Below are 20,620 nucleotides of genomic sequence, written 5' to 3'. Positions count from 1 at the left end.
CAACAGACGTTGATGGAGCTTCTAAATCGGGACTGCCAGACACGTTCTGGTCACTAACACTCCGCCATAGCTCCCGGAGCTTGGGCCATACATGCAATTGAGGGGCTTTCCCATGTTTTGATTATGTTCGTGGAGCAAGCATTCTGATAGAAAGTGTAATCTGATAAGGAGTTCAATGATACTTTGCTTTATTGAGTTAGTCTTCAAACTTAAGTAGGTTTGTACAAATTGGGATGCTTCACCGAAGCGTAAGGGAAAGACTGTTGTAAGTCTTGCGTGAGAATTTCCGGATTTCGCACTCAAAATGCAACTGCTGTGTGAAGGAAAATATTACATACCGGTTTGGGATTGTGCACCAAACTTCACTGTCACTCGAATATGATCAAAGCAAATTCATTCCGGTTCTCCTACCGAATCTTAGAGTTTACTTTGTGGAAATATTCCGGTCTTTGTCATTATCTGATATTATTGAATGGAAAACTATGTGAGAGATACCAGCAGTAATCTTCGATTTGAATCGCTGTTACACAGACAGTCTTCTAAACGCACTCTGTTGCTTCGAAAGGAATACCTTTTCGGAGTACTGGACAAACAAGGAATGTAGAAAGGGTAAGGTAGTTGATGAGATGACCTAAAGGCTGCTCGAGGGTGGATGTAGAAATATTTATCACACACCTATACATGGATTCTAGACTCTCCAAGAATTAAATATTAAACAATTTATTTTTGGAATGTGTTAATAAATACAACAGATAATAAACGATTAAATGAAAGAAAAAATACGTATTTCTCCCGGTGTCATTGGCTCATGGGTTCTAAATCTGAGATTGGGACAGTGGCAATGATGAGTTCGTAATTATGGAATTATTCAGAGTAGTAATTTGGAATGCAGGTAGTAGATATTTCCCCAAGTAGACTAGACAGATATAGGGAAAAAATAGTACGCTTTTTGGTACCATAAATCTAATGCCACTGGAAGAGCATAAAATTTCGAAAAAAAGTCGTCACAACATGCTTACATAATTCCTTGGAAGAAGACCTGACAGCTTGTGACTTTCCAAGCATCAATAGCGTTGTGTAAGGTTATGCCACAAATATTCTCCGGCTGAAGATTTGATTCTCTTCAACAACAGATGAAATGCATCAATTATCAAACCCGGCTCCCTGTCTCCGATCGTAAACAATCAGGAGCAACCGAACGGGACAAATGCAATGGAAAAGATTAAGGTTTGGCAGTTTCACGGGCCGAGCCTTACAACATTCCAGCTTGAAGATTATCAGCATCGAACCCACATTCTTTAGCGACATTTCACAACATCCTTCCTATTCCCCCTTTTGGTAATGGAGTCACGGAATCTCATCCAAGTCCTATATCGGTGGCCGCGAGTATAGATATCACCATTACCCCGACTATTTGAAATGAAGTGGACACCTCTTTTACTTTTTGTTATCCCAAGATATAGCCGTGCCTAATTCAAAATCAGTTCACTCTACTGTTGAGAAAGTTAAATACAAGAATCAATATCTCGATAAAATAATTAAACAAACAACTTTTAAAAATCATTTGAAAGATCAAACATGCCTTCTTCTACAAAACTTCCAACCCGTGCTTTGGGACGCAACGGTCCTCAAATTCCTGCCCTTGGCCTCGGACTCATGGGTTTGAGTAGTAAGTCCTTCAAATTCATCAATGAATGAGAACTACATTGACAATTGTTATAGCTTTCTATGGAAAACCTGGCTCGGATGAGGAGCGTTTTGAGTTCCTTGATCGTGCTTATGAGCTAGGCTGCACTCATTGGGATTCAGCTCAAATGTATGGCGACAATGAAGTACTTTTGGGCAAATGGTTCACGAGAACTGGAAAACGCAGTGAGGTGAGATTGCATCAGCTTCCGAAAGAAAGCTAAAAGATGGGTGCTATTGTTGTCTAGATCTTTTTGACTACCAAATTCGGTAACCATGTCACCCCAGAAGGTGGTCGCGAAATCCGAAACGATGCAGAGTACATCCGTCAATCTGTAGCAGAGAGTTTTGAAAAACTTCAAACCGATTACATAGATTTACTCTACTGGTAGGTGCACCCAAAATGATTTCAAGAAAAACGTAATTTGTTCTCATGCGCATCCGAATAGTCATAGATTCACTGGAACAATTCCAGTCGAGACAATTGTTACTGTTATGAAAGAATTTGTCGAGTAAGTCTTCAGTCGCGTCATTTATTTTTTCAGATACTGACTTCGGAAGTGCTGGCAAAGTCAAATATTTAGGTCTCAGCGAGTGTGGTGTTGATACTCTCGAACGTGCTGTTAAGATTCACCCAATTCACGCGTACCAAATTGAGTACAGTCCATTCTCTATGGATGTTGAGAAGCCAGAAGTTGGACTTCTTGACTGTTGCAAGAGACTCGGCATAGCGCTTGTTGCCTATTCACCATTGGGCCGTGGTATTCTCACTGGTCAATACAGATCAGTCGATGATTTCGACAAGGATGATTTCCGACGAACAATCCCACGTTTTGCCACCCAGGAGAACTTCGATAAGAATCTGAAACTCGTCGACACCATTACTGCAATTGGAAAAACCAAGAATGCCTCCCCGGGACAAGTAACACTTGCCTGGATGATTAAACAAGACCCCCTCATTTTCCCAATTCCAGGTACCAAAAAGATCAAGTATTTGGAAGAGAATATTGGAGCTCTGTATGTGGACTTGTCAGATGAAGAGGATAAAGCAATTAGACATGCAATTGAGAGTGCTGAAGTGGTTGGAACTAGAGTTGCTGAGCATCTCATGGGTGTTCTTGTGGTTGATACTCCTCCTCTTACCAATTAATTGGTTCAGGAGATTAATGTTGGATATGGAACATGAGTTGTTGGTGAAATTAGTTTTATAGAGAAGACACCTTATATGGTGCACCACAGAATTTGACCACGATTTTCTACGTACCGCTTGAATATGCTTGTCCTATTTGTGAGGAATAAACTCTGTAATGTCTTTGACTCAGGATTTTCATGAAAGTCAAAAGATATATGATGAATATTAGCATCTGCTTAGGTACAAGTAGTGTAAAAATCTGTTTTATTTCCCATGAAACTTACTATTGAACTTAGGTACCGATCACCATCTCGACTTACAGGTGTCTGATAAAGTGATGATGAGCTATTCTCAATTCCAATGTCACTTACAGTAGTTGAATTCGGGAATCGAATGATGGCTTTCTCGAAATTGCATCAATGACTGATCATTTATCACTGATAAGCCAATTCTCACATTTAGATGGTGTAGAAGGACAATTTCTGTCGGAAATGCGAGACATACCTACCTACCTACCTGGTAATCTTTCAACGCTTTCATGGGCTAAGGTTGTGCGTCTCATGTGGCTGGTGAAATGATGACATAATCATTGTTGTGGTGGTCCAGAACCTTAACCCAACCATCACAATCTAAGTTCTACCCCGAGTCAACAAGCACACGACTTCTTCATCTCGGGTGAAATCTTCAACAATACGATAGCCACGTAATATCGTGCTGCAGTAAACATTGGCTAAATGCACCCATTGGTATTCTATCCCGTCAGAAGTTCTGATGAGGTCTGAATTTGAGCTCCGAGGTGTGCACACAGTGCAGGTAATCATTTAGCGTGAACTTGCGGCACTACAACTAGGCTACGTGAAGACTCCGGTGTTATATCAATTGGCTTTCATCCATTTGTAAACAATCAAAGCGGAAAGTTGCCGAGATGGAGTTATTGTTATGCCAGAGCTAGCAGACAAAGCGAGTGTTTGGAAGAATGAGGGATGTGTGTGAAGCATAGAGTGCGGAGAAAACAATCACCTTAGCAATTCCGGAGTTGAAGAAACTCTAATGAGCGCAAGAATGGGTGAAGTGACGAGGATTGCTTTACCGGACTCACGTTTTCGGTATACAGTCACCAAGCCATGGCTGACCGATGCATCCGAATTCTCAACCCGAAAGGTGTTTATCAAGTCGGCTCCCCAGCTCAGATTTCATTCATTCTTCAGTCCTCTCTCATCAACATCTCTGCTATCTCTCTATTCTTAATCAATATCTCTTTCGCTCTATTCATAGCCTCCTTAGTTGTCGTTTAGATCATAATGGCCCATCTCACCCCAGAGCATATCTTGCACCTTTACGATACCTTCGGAGAGCTCAGGGTGCTCGACGATATTATCCGCCATCGTTCCAGAGATAATCCTCCTGCTCCTATTCTGGGATATCCAAGAGTTGAGGATAATCCAAGCGATTATGAGACTTTCACTGGTCAACAGCTTGACTCATTCGTCGATGCTGCATGCAAATACTTCATTAAGAATGGGTTGAAGCCTGTAAGTCAACTTAATATGCACCCCCAAGACTCACTGTAACTATTCTGACTCTGAAATTAGGGCGGGAAAAAAGTTATTGGTCTATACTCTCCATCTAATGTAGACTTCGCGGTCACCTTCTTCGCTCTCAGTCGTTTGGGCTACACTGTTCTCTGCCTCTCCCTTCGCATAGCACCCATAGCTATCATCAACCTGCTCAAGCAAACAGAGTGCGAGGTCATAATCCGTGGTGATACACCACAAATTGCTGCTACTTGTGATGCCGTTGCACAAGAGGCCACTTTAAGATCTGTCGTCATTCCTCAGCGGGCTCAATATGGAGTACCACGCCCAGCGAGTGAGAAGCCTTTCATAAGAGAATTCGATCGCGAGGTTGAGACCAATGAGGTCGCCATTGTCATGCACAGTTCTGGATCTACTGGGCTACCTAAACCGGTATTCCTTACCCACAAGAATGTGTTGACCCATCCAGTACAAGGTGCTGGAATGCACAACTTCGGTGCCCTTCCACTGTACCACATGTATGGTCTCTCGACTACACTCCAAGCTATGTACATGGCAAAGAAGGCAAACTTGCCTAGTGCTACTCTACCAATGACTGCAGACAACCTCATGCTCGCAATTGAAGCAACTCAACCTGAGGTGTTTCACGCTGTACCATATGCTTTGGGACTCTTAACTGAGCACCCAAGAGGTATGGCATATTTGAAGCAAGCTAAGATTGTCACTGCAGCCGGTGCTCGTACTCCTGATGAGCTTGGTGATCTCTTGGCCTCGGAGAAGGTTAATATTGGTGTCGTATTTGGAACGTGAGTATCCCATTCCACCTGTTTACTTCTGATCTCATGTCAACTAACTTCAATTAGTACTGAAGCAGGTCTTCTTGGTGATACTATGCGCCGTGCCGACGGCGATGACTCATGGAATTACGTTCGAATCTACCAAAACATCAGAAGTTCTATCTACATGGACCCTCTCGGCGACAATCAATTCGAGTGTGTGTACCTTAAGAGCCATCCAGGATTGTCCGTCTCAAACTCGGATGATCCCGCGCCTGGTTCGTGGCGTTCGAAGGACGTTTTTGAGCCGCATCCAACCATTCCTGACACTTGGAAATATGTGACTCGTCTTGATGATCGTGTCACCTTGAGCAATGGAGAGAAAGTTCTTCCACTTCCAATAGAAGGTCGTCTCCGTCAAGAAGAGATCATTCGTGAAGCTGCCGTTTTTGGTGTAGACAGAGCTATTCCAGGTGTCTTGATCTTCAGAGCTTCCGATGAGCTCCCAGATGAAGAATATCTTGAGGCTATCTGGCCAGCTATTGTTGACGCCAACTCTCGTGCTGAGGGCTTCTCTCAAATTACCAAGGAGATGGTCGGTCTTGTAGCTTCAGATATTGAATACCCCAGAACTGATAAGGGAAGCATCATACGCGCACAAATCTACAGGAAGTTTGCGGATAAAATCGATGAATTGTATGAAAGTCTTGATGGAGATGCGGAAGGAACTTTACAACTCGATCTCGCCGGTACTGAAGTTTTCTTAACCGAGACATACGAGGATATTACAGGCCATCCTCTGGAATCCATCGATACCGATTTCTTCAATGCCGATATTGACAGTTTGAGGGCCATTCAAATGAGACGCATAATCCAGAAGACTCTTGATCTTAAGGGCCAACAACTTAGCAGTAACGTCGTTTACGAACATGGAACTGTCAGAGCTCTAGCACAATACTTGTTCTCTCTTAGCTCTGGTGGAGGCGAGCAAAACAAAGATAACGTTCCACTGATGGAATCATTGATTCAGAAATACTCCACCTTTGGAGAAGTTGTGGTATGTCTAGTTTCCACTACCCTTTTGATGCCAATATACTTACATGAAAATAGATCTTGACTGGTGCTACTGGCTCTTTGGGTGCTCACGCCTTATACCAGATGGTGAACAGCCCCAAGTTCAGAAAAGTGTACTGTCTTGTTAGAGGAGAGAATCCAATGGACAGAGTCTTAAAGTCTATCAAAGATCGTGGATTATCTCTCACTCCTGCCGCAAGATCTAAGGTTGTCGCCTTTACGTCTGATCTTGCCCTCAGTGATCTTGGTCTTGGAAAAGCTATGATTGAGCAATTCAAGACTGAGGTCTCACTCATCATTCACTTAGCGTGGTCTGTCAACTTCATCATTGGCTTACAAAGTTTTGAACCCCACCTTGCTGGATTGAAGAACCTTTTGGACCTCTCGCTCGCTGTCTATCGTTCAGAGCCAGCTCGTCTTTTCTACGCTTCCTCTATCTCCACAGCTGAGAACACACCTGCACCAGCTCTCATCCCAGATGCTCCAATTGAAGACTTCAATAACGCTTTGAATATGGGTTATGCCCAATCCAAACTTGTTGGTGAATACATGGTTCTTAATGCTGCTCGTGGTGGAGCCCGAGCCTATGCTCTTCGTATTGGACAGATTGTAGGAGACAGGGATAACGGTTTCTGGAACGAAGCCGAATTCGTGCCATCCATGATCAGATCTGCACTTTCCATGAAAGTTCTCCCAATTTTCCACGAGAACTGCTCTTGGATCCCGGTTGATACCCTTGCCACTGCCATCTTAGAGATTGATGAGAAACTCAAGTCACTTCCTCGACCATGTGCTATTGACAGCACCAACCCTCCTATTGTCTACAATATGGTCAACCCTGCCACATTCACTTGGGAGTCTCTTCTCGGCGAACTTTCTACAGCCGGTCTTGACTTCAAAGCTATTCCATTCGGAGATTGGTTACAAAAGCTCAGAGAGTCAGCTGCTAACGGCCAAGAAGAGCAAAACCCAGCCGTCAAGCTTTTGGATCATTTCGAACAGCGATACCTTCAGAGTAACAACGGCCATGGCTACAGCGGTGCCGAGGCTACTGCAAGTTCAAGTGGTGCTAGCAGTCCTCGAAGCAGTATCTCTGGTGCTACACCACCAAGCAGCAAGGGAACTAGTATCAGCGACTTTGAAATTGTCGGAGTCACATTCGACACCAAGGCAATCTTGAGAGATAGCAAAGTCTTGCAGAGTCCACCTGATATCATTCAGGATGGATACGTGAAGCAATTCTTGAGTCAATGGTTGAAGAAGTGGGTTAAGTGATTGAAAGCTTATGGATCAGGTGATATGATTTGATGAAATCATGGTATAGAATATATGCGATTACGGCTTCTTTTAGATTTGTATGCGGGGCGCAAAATTGTTGCAGATGACGAATGTTCTCTTTTGTTTTCTTTTCTCATGGGGTCTGGCGTAAATTTTACATCATTCTTGTAATTAATCGTTTCTAGCTCACTATTCATACATGAAATGGAAGAAATACTTGAACTTTGGAAAGCCTATTTGAAGAGTATATGTCTGTGGTTCAGCTGGAAGATGCACTATCATTCACCGACAGTATGCTGAGCCCGAGCTGACAACCGCTTCAAGTACCCATAACCTGGTCTCGTGCCGTAAATTCCATCAAAAATACAATTGCCGCCTTGTAGCAGAGAGTCCAAGCAAATTTAAGAGAAATTCTCATCACGATCGCGGTCATTAATCTTGAATCACGACAAGCAGTTTCAGCCATTGAATTATGTTGAGCTCGAAGGCTAACCTCTGAAGTTCGTTTGATACCTGATACTATTGCAACCTACAGTTACGAAGCATATAGCTAGACGCTTGACACATGCCTTTAATGCCCAAGTTCGAGATGGACATCAACGCGGAATTATTTCAGTCCCATCTCCATGGCAACCTTCAAAACCCACAATGGGTGTATCTATCATTACTAAACCTTCTCTCCCAATTGATAAATTACACATTCTTCAATCTTCAATCCAGCCTCCTGGCTTTCCCACGATCTAGTCTTCGGGCCAGGCCGTTGAAGATTGAAAATAGACTTGTGCATGAAAAAAGCAGCCAAAATTAAGGACCCAACCGATTTTCGGTTTCGGGTATGTCGGGTCTCGTTGCACAGTATGCATATTCGGCTCGGTAGGACAGGAAATACTACGTGCCAAGATACGGCCCTTTCGTTGACGAGAAGAAATATATTGTACTCGGGGTTTGGGGTATGAGTTGTACTCGGGTTCTTGGATCATACAGGATAATGGATAGTAAGCGAGTTTTTGCTCCGAGATCGCTGAGTATGGGGAATTTCATGCTGAATGGGATTCTGGATATGCGGATGTGGAATTGGGATATTGGGTTGTTCGATAATAAATGTTCTGGGGTGCTTACCCCGCATTTTTAGCTTCTACTATCATTCATCCCCACTTCCACCTGATGTCATGTTTGAAATGGTCTCGCATGACCGCTACTCATGAAACTTCCAGATATTTTGATACTCAGTACTAATTGGATCTGAGTCTTGACTCAAACTAGAGAAGTCAATGTCTGTAGTCTAGTGGGCTTTTGTTCAAGGATACTTCACTCCATCTTTGTTTCTAGTAGCAAGACATAATATCCACACATTGGCAAGGGTCTTGAGGTCTATCTTCGGTATCAAATAATTGTACTTATATAGCTGAATATATCCTTGATCCTTCTGAAAACAATATTTTACTCTTTTGAAATTTTTAATACCAAAGTGCCTTGTTCCAGAACACACTCTTTTCACTGGCCAAGATATCATCTTGAATATACATGGTATCATTAAAAACCAACTCCTGGCCAGGCGAAGATGCATTTCCTCCATGTAATGGCCAGTATAGTTTATCCTCCGGCCACATCTTATTCGGGTCCCCAGTTAGGATAAACGACACCAAATATTTTTGCATCTTAAGAGCAACACTGAAATCAATGTCTGTAGTGGTAACAATACCGGCACCCGCTGCAGTTGTAGTTGTAGTGGTAGTGGTATTTGTTTCAACAAGAGTGAAGTTACTGTACCAATAATAATTTTGATCCATGCCGTGAGTAGCTACACCAAGCGCCACCATAGCATTCCAGGTTTGGTTGTTAAGTGCTTCAGTTAGAGCGTAGTTGTGGGCCACAAGCTCGAAGTCCTGGTCAATATCTGCAAAACGAAGTCCTTCACTTGTATAGTCGGCTGAGGGGTAAAGATCCTGGATTTCATTGATGATACCATCTGTAATACAAGGGAAGTATAGTCGCAGATGGGGAGCGACATCTGAACTGGTATTGACACCCGCAGGTATTTTTTTGTTGACTTCGTGGAGCTCGTGAGTTATTACTAGAGGACCAGTGAAGTTGAAGCGTTTTTGATAGAGCTGAGATTCGTCTGTTGACTTTAGTTAGTAATGGATGAGATAGTATCTATAATTGAGGACGCACATGTATCGGAAATAAAGTCCCCATCTACACGAGGTTGGAATTTATATGTGTAATTAGCCACCATGTTGGTAGCGGCTGTTTGAAGGGTTGTGAAGTTAACAGAGCGCAAGCATTTCAAGCTACCACCCGAGCACCCAACAGAGCTGGATACATTTTGGTAAAAGGCCTAAATATATTATGAACAATCAATCCAAGAATTGTATGGATATATAGAAAATCTCACCTCAGCATTCTGATGACCAGCTCCGGGTACATAGCCTGGCGACATAAGGTACGCACGAGCAAAAGTCTGTTCAGCACGACCAGCAAATTTCTACACGAGAAGGGTCAGTCATTGATTTATATTTTGGATTAAAATAGATCAGTTTCATACAGTAATCTGAAAAAGATCCTGTGAAGCACCGGCTGAGAATCCAACGGCTACTATTTCTTCTGGATTACCACCCCAGTGGCTAATATACTTTTTGACCCAATCGAAAGCATGCGCAGAATCCCAAACTACAGCATTCGAAGTTCCGCCTTCGTGATTCAGGGTCGGACCGTTAGCTAGACCTGTCATTCCGAGCCTATAGTTATAGGCAACGAAGATGAAATCTTTACTCAAGGCGAAGAGGGCTTCAGGAGTGACCGCTGTCTTGCTTCCAAAGATGAATCTACCTCCATGTGACCATACAACAACGGGCAGGCTCTTGTTGGCACTATTAGCAGGTGCCCAGACATCAAGGTACAGACAGTCCTCATAAGTTGCGCAGTCGACATTTTCTGGAGCCAAAGTACCGTCGTTCACAACGGTCTCAACTGGGGGCCATTGTGGTTTTGCAAAACGAAGATCTCCAGTAGGAACAGCAGCATAACGAATGTTTTGGTACTTGTAATATCCAATCGATTCACTACCAGCGGTGGCAACAATGGTCGAATAATCCAAAGTAACGGATGGCATAGAAGTGACCGTGGCACTGGCTGCATTTGCGACGGCAGCTGCTGAAGCAGCTATCGGTAAAACATATTTCGAACACCAGCGCATGACGAAAAGAAACTCTTGGTCGTTGAAAATGAAGCTTGAGATGAGACGAACGCTATGCAACGAAGAGAGAAGTTTGAGATATTGATAAATGTCTTCGGATGCATCCCAACATTGAACGGACAATACGATGTCCGGCAGGTGCCCAGAAGTGGACGACACCCCACAAGTGGACGCGTCCCCTTAACTTGGAGTGCCGAGATATGTCACTAGACATTTTTTGCGGGGTGAAGTGGACTGGTTCCTTGAATAAATACTGATGATTCACGAAAATCCGCCCCAAACACAGGCATCTCCATGGTGTGTGATGCTTGCACGGGTCTCTATAAGGTTTGTGTAAGATCTGAAATGAGGACTAGGACGCTGTCAGCGGTGTATAAAGCACGGCTGAGAGGAGAATTAGGTTCACAAGCCCGAAATTTATCCTCGGGCTAACTTCAAAGCCTAGGTTTCTCGCAAGTTTTGGGGCTTCATGACCCTATCTAGCCGCCAGTCACACCCACAAATGATGCTTCATTGGGGTTACGTAAGTAACTGAAGTGCGCTGAAAACTACTGGTTGGTGTGCATTCGCGTCCACCCGTCCACAATGGCTCGATATTAGCAATAAAAGCTTAACTACAGAGCATCGTACAGAGACAAGCATGTGAACTTGCGATCGAGCCTTTGAAGCCGACTGACTCAGTGGAGCTAGGGTAGGGCAGCACCTTTCATAAGAAAGTCAACAGAATTGTTTTGCAAACGAGTGCGCGAACAGTGTCTATTGGAATATAATTATAAGTCTGAGACGAGTTTAATTAATAAGCTATGTCACCAGCCAAAAGAGAAGAGTCTGCACTAACATCAAATTTGCTCGAAAGGAGCTGGAGTTCAAAGATGGCCCCGGACGGGGTACACCTCCCACCAGCCACTCGTGGCGCGTGGCGCGTCTGGAAGCCGAAGTAAAGCCGTGTATTGAACCTTGCGCACTCCGACTGTCAGCTCTAGGTAAGCTGAGATATCTTCATTGATTTTATCATTTTTATCCTCTTGATATTCTATGACGCATATCTAATGACATCAATAGGAAAAAGTTGACCAGCAAGATCTCTTGAACGACGCGGAATCGTACAGCACAGAACAACTTTTCCGATGTCTCTCAGTACCACCACATTAACTACCCACCTAGGGGAATAGCAACGAACGAGCACTCATGTTGAAGAGCCTCAAACTCGCTTAATATCAGGTCATGTGCGGTCCTTGAACGTATGGAGCTTCATATATCACTCTTGATTTCTCCTTTTGGAAATATTACCATCTCCAGGCAAGCCGTGTATTTTCTCCGTTGCCTCCTTTGGGAAATTTCCACATCCAGCGAATTTTCTCTTCTCTCTATTATTTTGAGTTCAACAACTGAAAGCAATCCGTGGCATCGATATCGATAGATACACCCAAGTATCCACGTATTGTCATCCCTTGCTCCTCGTCGTGAGCTTACATGACATACAGATTTCCGCACCTCCATATACTCCCGGTCGTAATCTCGCAAGAAAACTGCACCCCTTGGCGAGATGGCAATCGCTTCATTTTCACTCTATCTGGCGTGATTACCGATACCGAGGTCACAGCGAAAACAGAGCCTGTGAAATCTCTACTTTGTGGCTTGAAGAAATCGCCACTGTCATCACGATATCAAATTTTAGGATCAAGGCCGATGCACAATCTTCACTGGTGACTGCAGGGTATAAAGGGCTTGAAAAAGGCTAAGGACACACATTCCATGCCGAATTCCAAATACTACAAGGCCAGTAGATAACTGACATCTATACTAGATCCACTATGTGTCCTCACAGATCTTCAACAGAACCCTTTTAGTCTTGAGGTACAAGGTTTCATCAGCCTGGCAGGGGACTCGGACGAGGTCCAACAATCTCTTATAATTTTTTCGAAGCTAACTTCGATGATATCAGCGTAATCTTTACGCGGCGGTCAATCCTGCAGGTGAACCTAATGCATGTATCTTGAATAATCCCATAAGACATGAGTTCCCTCCGTATATCCCCGAGCTTTCATAGTCCTTTCGGAAGAAAACAGAACGCCAAGAATAAGCATGTTAGTTACAGCGCAGATTTTCGTTGTTCCGTCTTCAAAAGCCCCGTCGGATAGATAATCTTTTATCTTCATCGGCAACGCCGACGATGGATCAAACTTCTGACATTCGTACCGTTTTTGCCACTCCCGAATCACTTCGAAATCCCTCCTATCTATGGAAGGATTCATGCCGTGTTCTTCTTATCTACTGGCTGTACCAAATCTGTAACTTTCAAATTATCCGCGGGCTTGTGCCGTTGTCTCATGCAATATCATGATCATAGAAGAAACTATCGACATGTTGACTGGTGGAAATTTTAACAGACTTGGTTGTGAAAAGATAAAGACCCTTCCCGAACTAGCGGACTACATGATACAGCTTCAGTCATGTTCACCCGTCGTCGCAGTGTTCTTGGCAGTAGCATCTTCAGTGGCAATATATCCCCGGTCAAGAACACATCAGTCCTTGCTCAAGGGTGAGTCTAATAAAACTTAATCCGCCATTATATTATGTGTTTTCAGTATTATTATTTATCCCGATTGGAAATTGCGAGATTGCTCTCTCAGTTGTCGTGCTATTAGCGAAGTTCCCCTTTAATGAAACGTGATCAAAAATCTATGGTAGTTGATGCTCCGTCGTCGCGAAAAAAGCGGAGGCTCTAGGGACTTTGCAGGGGTCTGAAGTTTCCTAGATGCTTTTCAGCATAATTAAAGGCGTTCGCACTCCCCCAGTAATCTGGAACTCGAATCTAGTTACTCCCTCTAAGCGAGTTTTTTCCGAGACGAGATTGATTCGAGGTTCTGATGTTATTTAAAAAATCTTTGGCTAAATAAACAAATATTGTTTGTCTTCTGGGGCATCAACGCACAATCTTGAATCACACATTCTATTCTTTTGTGCTACAATTTATACTTAGCATTGCCATTCAATAGAAAATTGTTTGCGAATTCTAATTGAAATGATTGAAAATGATTATCATGTTGCTATATTATATGAGTCAAATAATATCAACTTTTTGGCGTCATAATTAATCTAGAACGGGGCAATAATGTACATATAGAATATTATAAGTAGCTTGCTCTTAGACTCCATTTCCTATCAATTGGCATACTGCTATTTCTGTCAAAGTGAAATATAAGTCTACATCATGTATGCGCTCTCTTTGAATATGGTACCCGTAAGGCGGTTCCCGCACTATCTTCTTATTTCAATGATCTTTGGTTCTGTGTTAATATCTTCCGTCTTTGGAAAAGAGCTGAATGCATCTTCATGTGATTGTCTCTGTACCACTATAATAGTGGCTAACCACACTAGCTCTATATTGAAGACCAGTACAACCTCTATGGGAGTTAATCTCCCGACGACATCAGCGCTTCCGATCATCATCACGACAGCTGAGATCTCTGGATCCTCTTCGACGCTATGTTCCGAGACAACCAGCAGTGGTATTGCAACAAGGCTCAGCAAATCTAATGATTCCTTACAAACAACCGATAATCTCTTAGCTCCTGCTAGTAAAACAGGTCTTCCGATAGTTTTCGCGTCGATATCAACATCTGAATCAGCTAGTCCTTCAACATATATCAAATCGACAACTTTTGTTTCCTCGACATCATCTTCAACTTCATCGTCGCCAAACCCCTCAGAAACCTCTATCTCTTCAGTCTCACAATCGAGTAACTCAATTTCCGTCGCCATATCTCCTACCTCAACACCTAAGCAAACATGTAATTCCGGAAGCAATAAATTTATGGCCCGCGATGACATGATGAATCAAATCAACACATTCTGTCAAGAGGCTGCTAAACAAGGCACACAAGATAAAGATAGCGGCTCAATACTCGATACTTACAACCAAGGTGGGCACTATGAAGTTGATTTGGCAATTGACTGGCCACCTGGGATAGATATCATGCATGATTTGAAGAACTATTGCTCTAACAACATGACATCACTCATGGATAGTATAATTCTCTATCATCTTTGCGGGGGTATGAAGCTTGCTAATATTTGACAGCCTGTGACTCCGATGCTGCCAGGAACCCATCAAATTGGAAGACCGGCGGTACGCTTCAAGTAGACATAGTTACGTACCGTATTACTCCTCAAGTCAACCAGAATTACACAGCAGGAAAATGTTGGTTTCACCTCGAAGAATTCAAAAGCTTTCCTGGACCAAGCAACGAACATGTTATCTTCGAAGTGCACATAGGAAATATAACAGATGGTATTGGAAATGATATTCTGGTTGTGGGGAGTGGAGAAGATGGCTCAAAAAATATTACAAAGGTCGCCGGGGATGGAAATCCTTACGTTTTCAACACCGCTTTACCTTTTCCTATCGTCGTTACCCCGGAGCTTAATGGAAATCCATCAGACTACATTCAATTTGTATATGGAACCCAGTCTTGGACTACAAGCGTGAACTCTGGGATGCCAAATTGTAGTGTTGGTGGTTGGGCTAATCCTGAGACTTCTCCGGGTGCAATTTCGGTGAGAGCAGTATGTCTTTACGATTTCAAATATGAGCTAATGTATGAATGTGTCTAGAATCGCAACATGGATTGTTACTTCTATTGTTAGCAAGAAGACATATGTATAGCTATTTTTGAGTTTTTGCAATCTTTGAATTTATTGTTAGCTCACATTATTCATAGAGAGACTAGTTTAAAAATCGTGAGAAACAGTGGCAAAAAGACAGAATAGTAGAATGCTTGTGAATTCAACAACGATAATTATATCAATGTCTGAAATAGCTAAAACATCAAGAACTAGGTTGAATATTCCAGGGTTGTAAATTGCTGGACTACAGTCCAGACTATCACATATCCTGTAACTCAAATTATGACATTGTGAAGTTCTCCAGCTCCAAGAACACAGAAACTGCGAACCACAAACTACACCTCCGCGAGCGAGATGTAGCTCCTTGCTCATTTGCCCCGAGACACCTCGCCAAAGGCACTCCACAGATCTCCGTCTACCCCGTATCTACATACTGCACCATGGAGTCTATTTCTTGCAAGAGCCGAACTTCTGTGGCGCATTCAACCACCCAGTCATTCTGTTTGCAATATCGGTAACATAACTTGGTGTAGCTCCCTCAGCATCATTCAGATTACTCTTATTGACCCCGCCAGAATTGTAACATCTAGCTGCTTCATAAATGTTTCCATATTGATTGATACATTGAACAAGTCCGTCGCCTTGAGATGTGCCTTGAGTACCATCAACGATCATTTGGCGAATAGATGCAGCTTGGGCGGAAGCAGATGCGGAGTTACCGACAAATTTTACACCGCCGACAGATTGCATGAGTCCGCTGGACACTGTTAGTGATTTGGGTTTGAAAGGTAGCTGATTAAGAAGAAAAGTAAATGAGAACATACGGGTTGTCAGGTTGACTTGGATCTGGGTTCTGGCTAGTGTCGATGTTGACACAACCACTGCTTTCTTGCAAAATTGTGGCGTAGATGAATCTTGGGTCCACCAAACTAGCACTTGCAACCGACAAGATTGAGTTGTACATGTTATCGATCTGTGCCGGGCTGTCGCCAGAGCCAAAGGCACCAGTATTGGCACATGATTCTTTGAGATATGTAGTGGAACTGTTCCACATGGCATCAAATGACACCCACTCAGAAGATGATGGGAAAGATTGCCAGCCACCGGAGTAGCACTTGTAATTATCTGCGCCTTTACCAACACCGTTGCTGGTGGTAGAGTTTGGCTCTTTATTGCCGGCGCCAGAAGTAAATGCTGCTGCTAGGGTAACTTTTGCGTTGGCTGGTGAGGTGTGGAACTACCCGCGAGCATCCAAGGGAGCTGCAAGTGCGGTCGCGGCGAGAAGAGATGCAGAAACAATCAACTGATTTAAATGCATGATGGAATAGACAAGGTTGAAAGAATGACTGTTAGGAAAATAGAATTAAGATTCAGTGAATGAATGTGAGAAAGATACAGGGAAAGCTGATGAATGAAAAAACACGTCTTGCTTTGACCAATATATATACCAACGACTTCAAATTAAACTTTAGGCTTATATCACACAAGAATGATATCAAATCACCTTGCATGATCCGCAATTAGTAGATATGGAATTTCATGTAGCTGCAGAAGATCAGTGCGTCCCTTTTGCTGACATTTGTTCCATGCTATAAAATTGATTAGATAATGACGAAAAGAAGGAAGCGGTGTTCTCTCAGCTCAACGAGTGCGTTTAAAAATGGTATACTACCTAGGTGATGGAACATTGTGCAACACGAGACGCTATTCTACGTTAGGCAGCTGCTCATTAGTGTTTCAGTAGTCTGAACTGTAATACGATTTGGGATTCTAACTTTGATGGTCTGGGATATCCTTGTGGAGAACTTTCTGGATTGTTATATATCCCCGGTATCAACTCTAAGAAAGGGTCCATGAGGATTTCCGTGGAAAGCTCTGATACCCTAGAAAATATCGGCACGGATGTTGTGGGGGCCAACAACAATGAATACACCACATCCTGGACTCTTGACAGGCGGATTGAAAGCAATAAAACAGCATTTGAAAAGTGAGATTATGAAAGTTACGATAATAACCCCAAATGTCAACACCTTTGTCTCGATTTTCATGATACAATGTAACCTCGAGCTCTGCCGATGCTGATATAAGAATCCCTCGCTGACAAACTTCCACAGAATTAAATGAGCATCAACTCCTATCGGCATAGTTCAGGGGCAGCGCGTGGAATCTGGAGTCCACACTCGATATAGTTGCTTTAGGATCGAGCAAATCCGGATGTCATACCCTTAAATGAAGATGTTCTAGGAAAATGCTTGTTTGCCGCTAGGACAGTTTTATTTTGGGGTCTGACGGCGCTAGTGTGTTCAAGCCACAAGAACTATTGGACACCAACACCACAACCCCTAACCACATTGGCATTTGAAACAATCCTTCCGTAATCTCCCCGTAAAATCAAAATAGCCGTAAAATACGGTTGTTATGTACAGTTCTAATGGCCACAGAATACCGTTTTAAGGACCATATTTGTGTAAGATTTTGTCTAGTTTCTTTAATGTAAAGACCTCGTAATGGTGGCTGTTGTATAGTTTAGCGTGTAAATACTGATGACTAAGCACAATCCTCCTCCGATTGATTCTCATGTACGTTTTGTAACTCTATTACAAGCTCTTTCGATACTCTGGAGCATCACAAGAGCTCGATTCACACATCCCTATTACCAAAAATTGGAGATATATCATGAATTGATTGAGTATTGAATAAAATGAAAAGGGGAAAGGGGGTAACAAGCGAATGGAAAAAGAAAGGAGGCCTATCAATGTCTAAATGTATCTTGAATCACTACTTCGATAAAATTGATGGAACTGAAATTACTCTTGATGAAATTAGACTTATGTTACAGAAATAATACATAACTTATCTTTGAAAAGCTTTGTTAACGAATTAAAGAGTTGAAAAATGAAAGTAGAAAAGAAGTAACTAATTAAATAATTGACCGCTTAAAATAAGCGATTAGTTCCTATATAGGTACTCAATCAAAATAAGAGACGGGAGTTGAGTACTTTTTCAAAGGACTTCTTTAATGAATTATGATTCCTTCAAATTAGATACTAGAGTTTGAGAAGATCAAAAGAAAATTTGAGGTTTTTTTATATTCATAATCTGGACTATGTAAGAAATTTAAATTATTGAAGTCATTTTAGATAGTATTTAGTTTCCATCTCTTATTTAGATTATATAGAGTTAGTATAGCGTTAGTATTGAGTTTGTAATCGAATTATTATATTAACAATTTGATTATTACCTTTTCAATTATTTCATTGATTTTATTGAATTACCAACATGTATATATTTTGTATTCCTTCTTATGAGGACTTCTTGATTTCTCATGGCTTGATTCTATAATCTTTTCTTTAAACATCACGAGATGAGAAATCACTTTCAAGAACAATCAATATAATTATAGCAAAAATGCTCCTTTTACCGTTATGATGTGGAAGGAATAGAGTACAACGGGCCGAATAGTCTGTGATAGCGGTTTCTAAGACTTCAATATTGACGTTAGATTTGACTTTGAATCATCCTGCTGACTGCGACACACTGTCCTCAGATCCCACCTTTATCAGGCATCCATAGTTCGATTTCACCATTAAGAGCCTCTAGAGCGATCACGAGGGAGTATTTCATTGTATAGAGATATTGCATTCAACCAAAAACGATTTTATCAGCCCTGGCCTTACCAACTCTTACACAGTTATTCTCAAATAGACCAAATACAGGTCAAATGATACACATAGTATAGATCATGTTCTTCGTCATTCATTCAACTGTTTGCTACAAAATTGCGGCTGCCTCGAGTAGACTGACTGAAGCTTCCACCGATTAGCGTTAAGCTCGGAGATACCGCAGCTGCAACACCAGTTTGCGATTTACTGTTATGATGGGTTTTCGATCGCTGTGAAAATCAAAGTATCAAGTAAATATTTCAATAAATAATGGGTTTTTAGTAGAATAGCTTGAAGTCTGAATTACCTAGGCATTCGACAAATCCACTTGTCCGCCTTCCCCTCGACTACATCTACTAGCCATCTTGCCAAGGCCCGTATCTTCTGGTCATAACCCAGTCCTTTTCCCCAACGGCACCCACAAAGTCTCTACCACCTTCCCTATCAGCTTTCCCTTTCCCCCAACGGCACCCACAAAGTCTTTACCACCTTCCCCATCAGCTTTCCGTTCATGATATACGGTCAAATGATGTACGTCTACATTGTGTTTGCCACATCATAATTCACAACGCAAAATATTGATGTCAATATCTGTGCGTCCACAAATATTGACATCAGGAATCGTGCGTGTATACATACATGAACTTGGGTGGGTGTATGTTCCTTCATCGTATATATTGAAATCTTGTTGCGGATTGTATGCACCTCCTAACTTTTGATAGGAATTGGGCATTGAACAATACTGAACAACACATCCAAGAGACACTTCTCGGCACAACTGATAATATCAGGCTGGATAGAGGCATCAATCCCTGTTGGTATACAACATATCCAGATGTGCGATGCTCAAAATATCACCCTGATGGTTACCCCTCTCGCATATGTTCATGTTTGCGGGTCATACATGCGGGGCAGTGAAGATCTTTTCTAAACGGTGATATCTTAGATTCGGCGTCTCCGTGAGGCTGTTATCTTTCAAGCCTCTCTCCACTCTTGATAGTAGCGATGCTATCCGTTGCCCCGAAAACACCTGCTCGCTCACTTGGCATATACATATCAGAGATATTTCCACCTCCAATTGCAATGGAAACACCTGTATGAATTTAGTAATATTCTGTTTATATAGAGACAGAGGAGTGTTACTCCCAAAGAATCTAGCGATGAAGCGAGATGTGATGAGCGTAGCGATATTGAATCCTATAATAAACCACCTCATACTCTCAATCTCAAACTTCGATCTAATATACTTTTCCCCACAGGAATAGTAGTATATGGCTTTTGTGGTCTCACAGGGTCTGGATGTTGCCTTGCAGGGTTGATGAAAGAATGATCATTTTCCATCAAGAAGATCTACCAATTAAGCGCCAATCCCAGATAAAAGATTTCGGTGTACAATGAGAGTGAGAAATGTCATACCATGCGGCTGAACAGATGGATTCCGTCATCCACACGGCATTTCCATTTCCATGTCTGTGTTTATCTTATTCTTTCACAAAGTTTGTTCAAAGCTAGCAAGGATTCGAAACTTAAGCTCATCGTAAATTAAAATTCCAGAGATAACCATGGCTATTTGATTTGTTGTTCAATAAATTATTTATCAAATGCTTTTGTTTCAAGGCATTTTATTCCATGAGGAAGGGAAGCCACTT

General features: G+C 42.3%; 5 protein-coding genes across 5 annotated transcripts; 3 read left to right on the top strand and 2 right to left on the bottom strand.

The window, feature by feature from the left end:
• Nucleotides 1-1,578: 1,578 nt before the first annotated feature.
• EAF02_000984 (uncharacterized protein) lies at nt 1,579-2,836 on the top strand (the record flags this gene model as incomplete). The annotated part of the gene is made up of 5 exons (XM_038897032.1): nt 1,579-1,669; nt 1,723-1,877; nt 1,935-2,074; nt 2,136-2,198; nt 2,248-2,836. 5 exons carry the CDS (start codon nt 1,579-1,581, stop codon nt 2,834-2,836), a joined length of 1,038 nt encoding a protein of 345 aa, XP_038763891.1.
• A 1,088-nt stretch (nt 2,837-3,924) lies between these two features.
• Nucleotides 3,925-7,715, top strand: EAF02_000983 (uncharacterized protein). Its single transcript, XM_038897031.1, has 4 exons — nt 3,925-4,350; nt 4,411-5,159; nt 5,217-6,186; nt 6,240-7,715. Exons 1-4 carry the CDS (start codon nt 4,120-4,122, stop codon nt 7,476-7,478), a joined length of 3,189 nt encoding a protein of 1,062 aa, XP_038763890.1. The 5' UTR covers nt 3,925-4,119; the 3' UTR covers nt 7,479-7,715.
• A 1,223-nt stretch (nt 7,716-8,938) lies between these two features.
• EAF02_000982 (uncharacterized protein) lies at nt 8,939-10,680 on the bottom strand (the record flags this gene model as incomplete). Its single annotated transcript, XM_038897030.1, has 4 exons — nt 8,939-9,603; nt 9,657-9,822; nt 9,880-9,969; nt 10,030-10,680. The coding sequence occupies 4 exons, from the start codon at nt 10,678-10,680 to the stop codon at nt 8,939-8,941; spliced, it is 1,572 nt and encodes a 523-aa protein (XP_038763889.1).
• Nucleotides 10,681-13,133: 2,453 nt separating this feature from the next.
• Nucleotides 13,134-15,330, top strand: EAF02_000981 (uncharacterized protein; the record flags this gene model as incomplete). Its single annotated transcript, XM_038897029.1, has 4 exons — nt 13,134-13,222; nt 14,062-14,711; nt 14,765-15,249; nt 15,298-15,330. The coding sequence occupies 4 exons, from the start codon at nt 13,134-13,136 to the stop codon at nt 15,328-15,330; spliced, it is 1,257 nt and encodes a 418-aa protein (XP_038763888.1).
• A 426-nt stretch (nt 15,331-15,756) lies between these two features.
• EAF02_000980 (uncharacterized protein) lies at nt 15,757-16,820 on the bottom strand (the record flags this gene model as incomplete). The annotated part of the gene is made up of 3 exons (XM_038897028.1): nt 15,757-16,066; nt 16,134-16,530; nt 16,814-16,820. The coding sequence occupies 3 exons, from the start codon at nt 16,818-16,820 to the stop codon at nt 15,757-15,759; spliced, it is 714 nt and encodes a 237-aa protein (XP_038763887.1).
• Between the last annotated feature and the right edge of the window lie 3,800 nt (nt 16,821-20,620).

The sequence above is a fragment of the Botrytis sinoallii genome, assembly GCF_014898435.1.
Source record: "Botrytis sinoallii strain Bc 23 chromosome Unknown BSIN_001, whole genome shotgun sequence".
Classification (NCBI taxonomy): Eukaryota; Fungi; Ascomycota; class Leotiomycetes; order Helotiales; family Sclerotiniaceae; genus Botrytis; species Botrytis sinoallii.
This window is presented reverse-complemented; position numbering and strand designations above follow the sequence as displayed.

Coding starts and splice junctions, on each gene's coding strand:
- EAF02_000983 (XM_038897031.1), top strand. CDS start 4,120: ATGGCCCATCTCACCCCAGAGCATATCTTGCACCTTTACGATACCTTC. Junction 4,351..4,410: donor TTAAGAATGGGTTGAAGCCT/GTAAGTCAACTT, acceptor CTCTGAAATTAG/GGCGGGAAAAAAGTTATTGG. Junction 5,160..5,216: donor ATTGGTGTCGTATTTGGAAC/GTGAGTATCCCA, acceptor AACTTCAATTAG/TACTGAAGCAGGTCTTCTTG.